The sequence below is a fragment of the Peromyscus maniculatus genome, chromosome 5 (assembly GCF_049852395.1).
Source record: "Peromyscus maniculatus bairdii isolate BWxNUB_F1_BW_parent chromosome 5, HU_Pman_BW_mat_3.1, whole genome shotgun sequence".
NCBI lineage: Eukaryota > Metazoa > Chordata > Mammalia > Rodentia > Cricetidae > Peromyscus > Peromyscus maniculatus.
In genome coordinates, this window is record NC_134856.1 from 38,308,450 (window position 1) to 38,320,945 (window position 12,496).

At 50.9% G+C, this 12,496-nt stretch overlaps 2 protein-coding genes across 6 annotated transcripts in view; one reads left to right on the forward strand and one right to left on the reverse strand.

The window, feature by feature from the left end:
- Lrrc36 (leucine rich repeat containing 36) overlaps positions 1-4,225 on the forward strand; it is a 65,794-nt gene extending 61,569 nt beyond the window's left edge. For 3 of the 5 annotated variants that reach the window (XM_006986798.4, XM_006986797.4, XM_076572063.1), the window contains 2 exons: positions 847-961; positions 3,890-4,225. In XM_006986798.4, coding sequence (XP_006986860.1) covers positions 847-961; positions 3,890-4,115 — 341 coding nt within the window. In that variant the 3' untranslated portion in view covers positions 4,116-4,225. Of the gene's footprint in view, positions 1-846; positions 962-3,816 lie in introns of all 5 variants that reach the window. The other 2 variants (XM_042277578.2, XM_076572062.1) reach the window with 1 other exon arrangement.
- Positions 4,226-7,848: 3,623 nt separating this feature from the next.
- Positions 7,849-11,619, reverse strand: Tppp3 (tubulin polymerization promoting protein family member 3). Its single transcript, XM_006986801.4, has 4 exons — positions 11,480-11,619; positions 8,540-8,736; positions 8,271-8,424; positions 7,849-8,175 (listed from the first exon to the last, which is right to left on the reverse strand). The coding sequence occupies exons 2-4, from the start codon at positions 8,725-8,727 to the stop codon at positions 7,987-7,989; spliced, it is 531 nt and encodes a 176-aa protein (XP_006986863.1). The 5' UTR covers positions 8,728-8,736; positions 11,480-11,619; the 3' UTR covers positions 7,849-7,986.
- Between the last annotated feature and the right edge of the window lie 877 nt (positions 11,620-12,496).

Sequence of the window (12,496 nt, forward strand, 5' to 3'; positions counted from 1 at the left end):
GATGAAATGGTCATCGGTCTCCTCCTACCTGTGAAAATAATCCTTTCATTCAGTCATGGGGCTGGTTCTGTGTGGTGGTTTACCAGCCGTTAGTGCACCTTTAGCAGTCCTGTTTTCCACCTTCCAGACCTTGCCACTCAAGACATGATCCATGGTAGCATCACCTGGGAGCTTGTTAGACAAGGGAGTAGTGGCCCTCTCCACGGGCCTACTGAATCAGAATCTATTTTTAAGAAGATCCCAGGGGATTGGGAAGCACATTAACGTTTACAAAGTGTTATTCTAGAAAACTGGCTCTTAAGGACCAGAGTTGCTGTGCTTTTTTATCTCCCTCAGGACTGCAGGCAGCGGTAGAATGTTTGGAGAGGCAGGTGTAACTGTCTGGGCTATCATCGAGACACTACCGTTTATCAAACACCGTTTATTTTATAGATTGGCACAGTTCTAGATAGTTTCACAAACTAGGTAGGGAGAGAAGGACACAAGTGTCCAAACCAAAATGTAGACTGCAGGAGACTGAATACTTGTTTACGGGGTACAGCAGTGAGGGCAGTGTGTCACTGGTGTGTCACTGGTACTGTGGGCCATGGTCATTAGCTCCAGTAAAACTTGAAAGTTGGTCTGATAGTGCAGTTGTACATGGCTGAACTGTATGTAATTCAGAGCAGTCACCAAATGCCATATTCTTGTCAAATAACTCCTGTCTCTAAGGGAGAGAATGGTGAATGGCATGTGGAGGTAAGTACTGGGAAGGGCGGGGGCTGGGAGAGATGTTCCCAGTACTTAAGCTCTACTTAAAGGTGAGCTTGGAGTCCTGCTCACTCCTGGCTGTTGTACCCTTTGTAGATGATCTTCTGCGCAAAAACCAACAGCTGACCATACAGGTGGCCTGCCTGAACCAGGAGCTGACTCAGCTGAAAAGGCTGGAGGAGACAGTTGCTCTTCTCCACGAGAGTCAGAGGTAGGAGCAGTCTGGCTGGCTTTCGGAGCATGTGTTCACTTCTCTTTATCTTCTCTGCTTTTCTTGGAAACTAGCCTCTACACCTGTGTAAATTAGTGTATGTAAATCTCCTACTAGGCCATGTTAGCTCAGGGATCAAAGGACAGCTTTTAGTACTGCTTTTATACACCAGGGACAACCCTTTGCTGGCATTGGTGGGTTGCAACTACTCAGTAATTAGTATTTCAATGGCTATAATGGAACTCCAGGGTCAGCCAATTGTTTTGGTCATTACATACCCCTCAGATCAGCCATCTGGCTCCTCTGGAAAGTGCCTGTTTGCTATTGGGCACAGAAGACTCACCAAGAGCACTCAGTAGGGAGTAATAGGGAAAGAATCCAAAGTAGCCACAGTATCAACCTCTTCGCAGAAAGCATCTCTGATGCAGACTGGAGATGTGTTGGGGGAGGGGGCCCGAGGGCAGCTGGCAGTTCCAGGGAAGCTCTTGAAATGTTGATTTGCCAATCTACCTCTGCTAGAACTTTCACTGATGCTTAAATACAAAAATCAAACCAAATCCTCATCACTGATTTCCAGTAGAATAGCATTAAAACCAGAGGGTCAGATCCAGACCCTTTCTGGATAGCTTAAAACAAACAAACAACAATAACAACAAACCACCCCACAACTTTTCACCCGGGTATGTATGGTGGCACATGCCTATAATCCCAGTGCTTGTGGTAGGAGGAAGGTCAGCACTTCAAGGCCAGCCTCAGCTACACAGTGAGTTTAAGGTTAGCCTGTACTACCTGAGAATCTATTTAAAACAAAAAACAAAACTCTTTTTTTTTTTTTTCCTTCAGAGCTGAGGACCTAACCCAGGGCCTTTCGCTTGCATCCACTGAGCTAAATCCCCAACCCCAAAACAAAACTCTTTATAAAGATTTCAAACTTTACAGAGTAAAGAGAAGTCATAAAGTCATGGTTCTGCATTGGAACTACAGGAAGGGTTTATTGAAATGCAGATTGCTGGGCTCCAGCCTAGAATTCTGATTGGCACTGTAGCCTGGGAGCTTGAGAATTTGTGTTTCTGATATTTCCCAGCTGTGGCTGCTGGTCTCTGACCCACATTAGAGCATCTCTCTTAAGGGATGAACACTCAGAATACCTATCTCAAATTAATTTGAAATGACTGTGTTTTCCTAAACCACTCAGCTCATTTGTTTCATTTTACTTTGATTCTTAGGAAATTTTTTTTGGCTTATCTTGTTTGTATAATTTTATAAAAACATTTTTATCATCCTAAAGTCAAATCCATACTAAATTCGGAAGTGTCTAGCCATTTCCTCTCCTCTCAGTAGCCTTCTACAGTGGATGCTGCCGATGCTGTTATCTGTTCATCTTTTATGAGAAGGAGTGCAGGTGTTACTTTTTTATATTCTTTTTTATTTTTAATTTTAAAAAACGTCATAGTCTATGTCTATGGGTGCTTTGCCTGCATTTATGTCTGTGTACCATATACCCATGGAAGCAAAAAGAAGGTTTCTCTGGAACTGGAGTTACTGATGTTGTTAGCCGCCATGTAGGTGCTGGGAACTGAACTGCAATCCTCTGGAAAAGCAGCTAGTACTCTGTGAGCCACCTCTCCAGCGTGCTTTACTATTTAAATTATTTATTTTTATTTATTTAATTTATGTATGTATGTATGTATGTATGTATGTATGTATGTATGTATGTATGTATGTATTGGGTAAGGGAGGAAGAACTGAATATGCTAGACCATGTGTGGAAGTCCGTGTATAGGGTTGCTTCTTTCCTTCCACAGTGACGGTCCCAGGGATCAAATTCAGTTGTGGAGCATGACTGCAAGCGTCTTTATCCACTAAGCCATCTCACTGGCCCAACATTTCACCTTAAAAAAATCAGTTCATGCCGGGCGGTGGTGGCGCACGCCTTTAATCCCAGCACTCGGGAGGCAGAGCCAGGCGGATCGCTGTGAGTTCGAGGCCAGCCTGGGCTACCAAGTGAGCTCCAGGAAAGGTGCAAAACTATGCAGAGAAACCCTGTCTCGAAAAACCAAAAAAAAAAAAAAAAAATCAGTTCACAGTGGTCTGAGTTAGTTCTCAGCCCTTTTTATACCTGACTAGTACTCACTGTTTGTTTATACTTTTTTTAAATTTAGTCCTCTAATAATACCAGTTTAGATGAACAGTATTTGACTGCCCAAAATAGTATGAGCTGGGGTGTGTGTGTGTATGTACCCAGCAAGTGTGAGGTACTCAGTTCAATTCCCACCTCCAACCCCCTCAAAACAAACAAAATAGTTCTGTAATTAATACTATTTGTATACTTTTTTTTTTTTTTTTTTTTGAGACAGGGTCTCTACATAGCCCCGGCTGTCCTGGATCTCACTCTGTAGACCAGGCTGCCCTCAAACTCACAGAGATCCACCTGCCTCTGCCTCCTGAGCTGGGATTAAAGGTCTGCGCCACCACACCTGGCTGCATATGTCATGTTTTGTGCTGGTGTGTAGATGGCTTTTAGTGTCCTGTGGTAATCAGAGTTCAAGAGCGCAGGAGTGGCTTGTACCATCAGTTAGTCACAGAGGCAGGCTAATAGAGAAGCAATGCTTTGGGAGTGGGAACTGCAGGGCCTGATCAGAAGCCAATACCCTAGTTTCTACTTCCCTGTCAGGAAAGTGCTTTGGAAAGAAGGAGAACCGCTCCATAAAATGTGAAGTAGATGATTGCTGTAGTCAGCCTGGAACACAGTCAAATGAACTGTAACACAGGAACTGTAGGTCTGCTTTAATAGCTCACTCATAAACTGGACAGTTCTATTGAAAGATGTTACTGCATTGTGTATTTGTCTTTAGTAGCCATTTCAGACCTGACTGGCCTCTGCTTTGCTGTTGTGATTTCATGACTGCCTTTTCCCCTGGGCCTCAGATCCCTGGTGGTAACTAATGAGTATCTGCTGCAGCAGCTGAATAAAGAGCACAAAGGCTATTCCGGGAAATCGCTCCTGCCTCCCGAGAAAAGTCATCCTTTGGGGAGATCGTCACCCTTTGGGAAAGGCACGCTGTCTTCCTCCTCACCAACGGCACACGACACGGGTCAGTATCTAATACAGAGTGTCTCAGAAGCTGCCCCCGAGCCTAGCTTGTGGAGCTAGCACTGAACCTTCACACCAGCTCCTTCCCCCATGGAGGGCTCCGGTGCCATTGTCACAGTGTTGGGTAGTGGTGTTTACCCCAGAGATTAAGAAAACAACTTTGATAATTATATTGTCCCTCTTTTATTTTTCTATTTGTTTCCTCCCATTTGGTCATTCTTTCCTTCTGCCCACACAAATTGTTGGCACTTAGTCCTAGGCACCATTTCACACAGAAACATTTGATTGAAAATGTCAGGAAGGAAAAAATAGTAGACACTTTTCGGTGTCATTTGAGGCTGTGGCAGAAAGTTACAGAAGGACATCAATCAATGTCTTTTGTGTTAGATGAATTTCCAGAGACTCTGAAACATTTGGAGTCTCCATATGCATAGTGCAAAGGTGTCCACTCTGGAGGAGCCTATAGCCTGATAAGACTCCTGTGATGGACCTCAGAAGTTGATCTAAAGAAAGCTTGGAAGAAGAGGGTGTGGGTGGATCTTGCAGATTAGGATGGTTACAGGGAGATAGTGCAGAGCCTCCTAGACTAGCAGTGCACAGTCTGGTGACCTCTGAGGGACCAGGGATTGGGGTCAGGGGCAGAGGTGGGATGTAGAACCATGAGGGTAGGTAACTGGATATCAGTCCTAGCCTGGAGAATGCCATGTCAGGAAAATGTCCCCAGAGGACAGTCAACCAAGACCTGAGGACAAGCTGGTCGCTAGGCAATGTGCAGGAGCAAGGGCAAGAACAGCAGGAAAGTAGCAGCTGTGCTGTGTCTCAGAGAGTGCCCAGGGAGGGTGGAGGAAGTAGCTGCATGGCTCCTTGCAGACTTTCCACCAAGGGGCAGAAGAGAAGGGCTGGCATTCCAAAGGCTTCCTCTCTGAGGAGAATGGGCTCCCGTGGAAAAGAACAGGCCCGAGCACAAAGAAGCTGGACAGCAGGAGCAACAGGAGCAGGCCCACCTCACACAGCTCGTGAGCGAGCATGCCTGGGGTCAGTGTCATTGCACACGTGAGGGTACACATTCTTTGATCCTGATCGATCAGGTGTCTTAAACCTCGGTGGGCCTACTTTTATGTCAGCTCTCTCCAGAGCAGCTAGTGTTCAGAAAACAGAAGTTCTCACACCTCTTCACCTGTTAGGCCATGTCAGGAAGGGAGGTGGGATAAGACGTTGATTCCTGTCCCTACTCAAATGCCATGCAGGGAAGGAGCCCTACTGCCACACTGTGGGCTGTGAGTTAGAAGTAAGTCCACAGACATCTGGGTTTACTGGCTTTTCAAGAGAAGCCAAAGGGTTTTTGATCTGCGTGCTCCACAAGAGCCACCTTCTCTAGCTCCTTGTCCCATGAAGAAATCTCCATAGAGCTTAAGCCTTGCATAGAAAGGGGAATGTCTGAGTTGTCACATTTCAGAAACGCAATTCGGGGTGCAAACCAACCTACCATGCAGACAATCATGGGCAAATATTATAGTTCTTTGTACCCCACCCTCTCTGCCTCTAGTGTGAGCATCTAGTGGTGGCAGCCTGGTATCTGCTCAGAGCGCCTCTGAAGAGGAGCAAAGAGCCTCCCAGACTAAGCCACCTTCACTGCCAGCCCCCTTTGTCACAGAAGTGGCTGGGCCTGCCTCAGGCCAGCAATTCTTGGGGCTGCTGGGCATTCCTGGGTAAGTTATCTCAGATTCTGATTTTTCCTAAAGTGTCATGTAGTCCTGGGGACAAAAAGTAGGTATTTATAAATGTCAAGGGAAAGGCCATAGTGGTCACCATGAAGGGCTAACTGGATCCAACTTGGAGGGCAGAAAACCTCTGAAGCAAAGGAAAAGAGTAGAGAGGCGGTCACTGTAGGCCTGTAATACTCGGAAGAGAAGACAGCAAGCCTGGTGTGCAGCCAGGCCTCAGGGAGGTAGCTCCCTGCCCAGAGAGAGGGCCTCGACTTCCCCACTGTAGACAGGTGTTTAACGGGGTGTCTCTGTCAGCCTAGCCTTGCTAGAGAAGGTCCCACAGTTTTCAACCTTGGCCCTAAGTGGACCTTGAGCTGCTTCTGGCTCTATGTGGCTTTTCAAGGAAAACAAGGGATTTTACTCCTATCCTGGAGAGTTTGGGGCCAAGCATCTCTCTCTCTCTCTCCCCCCCCCTCCCCCCCCCCCCCCCCCCCCCCGCCTCTCTGTCTCTCTCTCTTCCTCCAAGCCATCCTCCTGCCAGTCACAGGAATGAACAGGTTGCTGCTCCCTCCCCTGCAGCTCTAGCTGAGGGTGAGGCTGGGTATGGATACAGGTGGACCCATTGGCCATGAGGGTCCTTCAGTAAGTGGGAGCTGGAAGGATTTAGGTTTCCCATAATGCTCACTGAGGTTTTGAAAGCTTGCAATCCTGGGAAAACAGGGAAGGGGAAGACTGAAACCCCACCCAGGTAGCTTGAGAGGACAGGGACAGCCCAGTGAGGAGCCACCCTCTGGCAACTGGGAGGCAGGTGCCAGCCTATGCTCTCTGCTTTCCAGCCGACCTTTGTCCTGTCCATCCCACACCATTTGTCTGCATCTCTCATCCCTACATGGTTGGCTTAAGCCCAGTTTGAGCAGCACATCCTGGGGCAGCCTGTGCGATGAGGGGATACACAGTTAGGTTTCCTCACTTGTGCACAGGTGAGAAAAGAAGTTACTATTGAACAGGAGCTCCTAAAACTCTCTAGAACACCTCAGAAGCTGCCCTCTCACGGACAGGCCCTAAGTCCACCAGTCTCCTTGTTACCACAGCAAGGAAGGAGAGTTGGCCAGGAAGCCTGTGCTTGGGAACAGCTCTGACCAGACACCAGGGCCTCAGGACTGATGGTCTGGAAGGGCAGAGCGGCCCCACCTTCCCCATCAGAATGGTGAACGGACAGACGGACGGAAGGGAGTCAGCCAGAGTCCCTCACTGTGGGACACCAGGCTCCTCACTGCCTGTGAGGAGCAGTGTTGGGGTTGCCGTACCAGAAGGGGGCTGGCATGAAGACAAGACGTTTATCGTCCAGGACCCATCTGTAGAAGTCTTTTCTTCCCTGGGCCTCAGTTTCCTCAGCTATAAAATCAGGGAATCAACTGTTTATTCTCTCAGGTTTCTTCTAGTCCTGAGTATTCTGAGATTCTGGGCTAGAGCCCAAAATGGCTTACCCCAATACCCCCCTGCTGGCAGCCATAGTACTAAGGCCTGGCGCTAAGCCTCTGCCAAGGCGTGGTTCAGGCCAAGTGTACTGTTTCATCCTTCCTTCTGCTGTGAAAATGCTGAGTGCAGACTGAGGCCCTTATCGATGGGACAGCAGGCTGTGATGTCGTCACTCTAGGGTCAGGGCCCCGTAAAATGCTTTGCATCTCCCTACAGTCATCTTGGACAGTCTGCTCTGCACTAATGGAAAGAACTCACTAATGGAAGAGGATCTCATCCATTCTGGGCAGGGCTGCCAGTGGGAAGGAAGAGCCCAGCAGGTGTATATACAGGAGGGTGTGATACTGAGGGGGAACTGCAATGTGGATGCCCTGACCCCATCACTGTATACCCAGTCAGTCCATATTGGTACAAAAGGTATCTTTATTGAGGTCTGGGTAGGAATTAGGCACTTGGCCAGAGCAGCAGCTTAAATATGAGGCAAGCAGGCAAGAGTCAGCCATGCCTGGGACCAGGCTGGGCGGTGAAGGTTTAGGCGCTGTCTCCCAGACGGAAGTCAGGGAGACAAGAAGAAGGAAGGGACATGGCAGTCTGGGTCAGAGGCCTGATGGGATGGCCCCTGGGGCTGGGCAGGAAGCTCTTGGTGGCAGATCCAGCAGGGAGGGAACCAAGCTTTCTTGCTCCATGTGACCCTTGCCCCAGGCCTGAGCCTCCAGTGGAGCAGCCTCACGGGGCCGTGCCAGGCCTCACTTCTTCACCTTGGCATCGTAGGTGCCGGCGTTCTTGTAGGCGCTCACGTACCCACTGTCGTCCAGGATGTCCTGCCGCCCAGCAATGCCCTTGCCCTTGCCGCTCTCGTCGAAGCGTTCTTTGTGGGAACCTGTATACTTACTGGTGTCAGTCAGCCGGTCCACAGCACCACCTGTTTTTGCTTTCTGTTTGGACAGAGTTCCCAGAGTCACCTGAGAGGGAACCTGGCCCATCTTACCCACCCACATCTCCTCAGCAGCAGGGCTAGCAAGGCACTTACAGTGACACCCAGATTGGCTGGTTCCTTGCCTGCTACCAGCTGGCAGATGGCATCGAAGGCCTCTTCCTTGCTCTTCCCCTTGAACCGCTTGGTTGCCAGCTCTTCCAGGGCTTTCTTGAACTCCTCATAGTTGATTACTCTAGCCGACTTCGCCCTGCCAGACACCATGTGCACCATAAGGATTCCCTCCTCTTGATACCCTCCCTGATTCCAGCCCCCAGCTCCCTGCTTTCTGGGAACAGGAGAAACGGGGGTTTCGCGGCACTCACTTGACTTTGGAGAAGACGATGTCAACATCTGTACCCGTTACGGCCTTCCCGTCAGCCACCTTACAGTCCTTGCACAGCTTGGCCCAGTTCTTGCCGTTCATCTCTTGCCCACTGGCCTTGGGGTCGCCATGGATGGCAAACTTCCGGAAACTCTCCTCCAGCCCAGCTACATCAGTGCTCGACGCCATGCCGCCCCTCTGTGGGAACCCATGTCAGTTACCTCCCATCAAACTCTCCTCCTCCTCTACCCGACATCCTACTGCTGTCTCAGAGCCTACAAGGCCCCATCCAGTCCCTCAGTCAGGCCTGGGTTGCCTGGGGAGAGGGGGTTCGCACTTGTGTCTCCTTGTGCCCCAGAGCTGAGGAAGAGCCATGGGCAGAAAGGTCCTGTCACACTCTGTACCAGTCCTGGTTCTCAATGCGGCTCAGAAGATGAAGTCATGATGCCCACACAGCACTGAGAACAGAGTGGCACTGTCCAGAAGACTCTGAGGGTAGCAGCTAGGGCATGGCTTTGTCTGTCCCTGGCACAAAGCCTGCTTGGGTGGAACTGAGAGGGGGACAGAAAAGCCCTCCCTCCCTGAAAACTCCATGTCAGTTGGGTCAGTGCCAGGCAAGGCTGGTGTATGGGCAGGCATTCAGTGAGGATGGTGTGTCTCTAATGGTCATGAAGACCTGGAGAGGCCCAGCCTAAGCCTGTCAGGGGAGCGGGAGCAAGGGCAGTGGTGCATGCCCTAGGCAGGGGTGCAGCTGGCCCAGCCCTGGCCTTGTTACTATTTGCTGTTAAACAAAAACATGAGGGGAGCAGGAACTTGGGTCTGGCCTGGCCACAGTTTGTGAAGCCTGGAGACAGTTGCTAAGAGAGGGTGGTGCTGCTTGGAGAGTGTTGCTAAGGGTAGGATGGTGTCAGGGCGGCTTCAGGGAGAAGCTCTCAGTGCTGCTGGGCTGGGCTGGGCTGGGCTGGGGATCAGGGGCCCACGGGTGGGGCATGCCAGCACTCCCTGAGCCTAGGGCACAACCGTGGCTTCCTGGCCCCTTGCCACTGATTGAAGTTGTAGCTCCCAGTCTGTGGAGCTTAGGAGTGGGAAATTGGAAGCAACCTAGGTGGAGGCTTGTAAAGTAGCCCCTAAACTCCTCCATGCTGCTAGTGGGACTATGATCTTGGTGCTTCAGTCCTTCACTGAAGCACACATCCCCTTGTCTACACTTCAGCCCTCCACTAAGGTCTTCTGATCACACCCTGAGCATGACCACACCAGTCCACATTCCCACAGCTCATATGCACTGAGCCCTGGCTCTCCACACCCTCAGCCATGTACCCCCTGACCATACCCAGGCCCTGCACTGAGGCCTCCTCCATCCACACCCAAAGCCCAGAATTTGACCCTTTTTTCCACTTCTATCCCCACATAGACACTCAGAGGCCTGCATCAAACCCCCTCCCCAGCACACCCTCACTCCAGCACTAAAGCGCCTGTTCATAGCCTGCTACTGCAGCCCCTGACCACACCCTCACTCACCTCTCTACTGCAGCCCCTGACCACACCCTCACTCAGTCTGTACTGCAGCCCCCTGACCACACCCTCACTCAGTCTGTACTGCAGCCCCTGACCACACCCTCACTCACCTCTCTACTGCAGCCCCTGACCACACCCTCACTCACCCACCTCTCTACTGCAGCCCCTGACCACACCCTCACTCACCTCTCTACTGCAGACCCCTGACCACACCCTCAGCCCCACCGTGAAACTCCCTCTACAGCTCAAACCCTGTGCCCACTTGCATCCCCATTTTGCATCTTTTTCATTCACATCCGGAAGACCCCAAGCACACTCACTTACCTAACTCTATACCCACAGCCCTTACAAAGGGCCCCCCACCATACCCTAGAGCATCCCCTTTCATTCATACACCTACAGCTTCTGCCACAGCCCTGCCTTGAAACCCCCCCCCCAACCGTGTCTAATCTATGCAATAACATTTCCATACTCTCATGCAAAATGTTAAACACCCACCACCACACTTTCATCCTGCAGCTTCCCGACCACACCCTCAGCTCTCCCACTTTATCCATATACCTAGAGCTGCTGACACAGACTGGCCGGAAGCCCCTCAGAGTCTAACCAGCATTGGCCTTTCCACACTCCTGCACCATGTTAGAACATACCACCATCACCACACCCACTGCAGCATCCTGACCACACCCTCATTCTCAGCCACCATCTTTACCTCTGCCTCTTAGAAAAAAAGTCACCAATGACCACAACCCCCCACAACACACACATACACACACACACACACACACACACACACACACACACACACACACACACCTTCTTCTTCCATAACTAGTCATTAGACACTGGAAGCCTCCACCTGTTCATCCATAAGTTGCAGTTTTTAAGAAAGGGAAACCCAAAGATCCCACATTGTAGGGACCTCTGTGGGACTGTAACCCAGGAGGTACTGTCCTCCCTTTGCCTCTCCCAAGGTGCAAACCCCACCGGGAACCCAAAGCCCTGCACTTGGTCACCAAGGGTAAATATGTCCAGGGGAGCTTGGGTGCTACATGATGCTTGTCTTAAGGAAATGGGAGGATCCTGAGCCTATTGCTCATTTCTGTCTATGGGAAGATGGATTTGGGGGCTGTTCAGGTGGAACAAAATCACAGAGAGCTGCTCTGGGGTCTGTAGACCTTGGATGGGGTGACCACGCCTCTGAACTAAATCCACCCGTCAGCTCCTGCTGGGACAGCTGCAGTCATCAATCAGCCTAGCAAGGAGGTGGGGGCAGGGGTGTGTGTGGAACGCTTGGGGCCAGGGCTGGGGTGCTCAGCTGGTGTCCTCAGGTCAGTACCATGCAAGGTTGGTACAGGCTGCTCCCACCCACCCTTCCTTGTGGAGGATATTAATTAGGGTGGTCGATGTTCAGTTCTCCTACCGGCTTCTATCTCGTGGCTGCTCCTGAGTGTGCCTTCGGATAGACAAGACCCAGGAACTAATCGACAGATGCTGGAGACCAGAAGGCTCCACAGCTCCGCTCCCTGCCGGCTCCCAGACGGGACTGCAGCCCGGGCGGCTCCCTGGTATTATCCCTTGTTTCTCGGTCACCATAGAGACAGTGAGTCCCACCCCCTAAGCAGTCTCGGCGGGAGAGTGACCAAGGTCATGCTGGCTCCTCCCACCAGACCCCGCCCTGCGTGCTCTTTAGGCACTGGGCCCTTGGAGTTGCGGCGACAACCTTATCCTGCCCCTCCCCTTCAGCCGCGGTCCTCAAGCAGCCAGAGCTGCCCTCTGCAGTCCTGGATGTCCTAAGATAGGAACTTCCATAGCCAATGGGAAAACAGCCCCCCCCCCAAAGTTCAAGCGGGGTCCCCAACCCTTAAGGGATTTCTGAAAGAGTCAACCTGAGACTGTTTAAGATCTGAAGAAAAGAACAGGATCGCGTCCCTCATTGACAAGGGTCTACAGTTAACTCAAAGACCACAGTTACTGCTAAATGTGACATTTGCCAGCTAACTCCCAGGTTCCGAGTAGGGTCCAGATTCTGGAGCACTGGGGGAAGACAGGGACAATCAGTGGATCATACGTGCCTAGCCCCAGAATGCTGGGTACTTTGATGGCGACCACTGTCAGGAAGCAATTCCCGGACCTCGAGAACGGCTGCCTCCTTCCATGCCACCTCTCCTCTCCTTGGTCTCACCGCTGCTGCCTCCCGAGCCTGCTTCCTCTTCAGACTTCAACGGCAAATACTACTTAACTAAACGACCTCACCTCGTGGGGCGTGGTGGCACACGCCAGTAATCTGGGTATTCGGGACACTGAAGGAGTGGGTTCAAAATGCCGAGGCAAGCCTGGGCTACAAAGGAAATAGGAGGAGGAACGGAGGGGAGGGAAGGAGAATAGTAGTGCTTGAACATGAAGAAGATCCCATGTTTGATCCCCAACATTAAAAACA

Excerpts from the sequence above, each read along its gene's own strand:
- Tppp3 (XM_006986801.4), bottom strand. The coding sequence starts at position 8,727 with ATGGCGTCGAGCACTGATGTAGCTGGGCTGGAGGAGAGTTTCCGGAAG. Across the intron at positions 8,425-8,539 it reads ATCGTCTTCTCCAAAGTCAA|GGCGAAGTCGGCTAGAGTAA; the intron begins GTGAGTGCCGCG and ends GGTGTCTGGCAG. Across the intron at positions 8,176-8,270 it reads CAGCCAATCTGGGTGTCACT|AAAGCAAAAACAGGTGGTGC; the intron begins GTAAGTGCCTTG and ends CTGTCCAAACAG.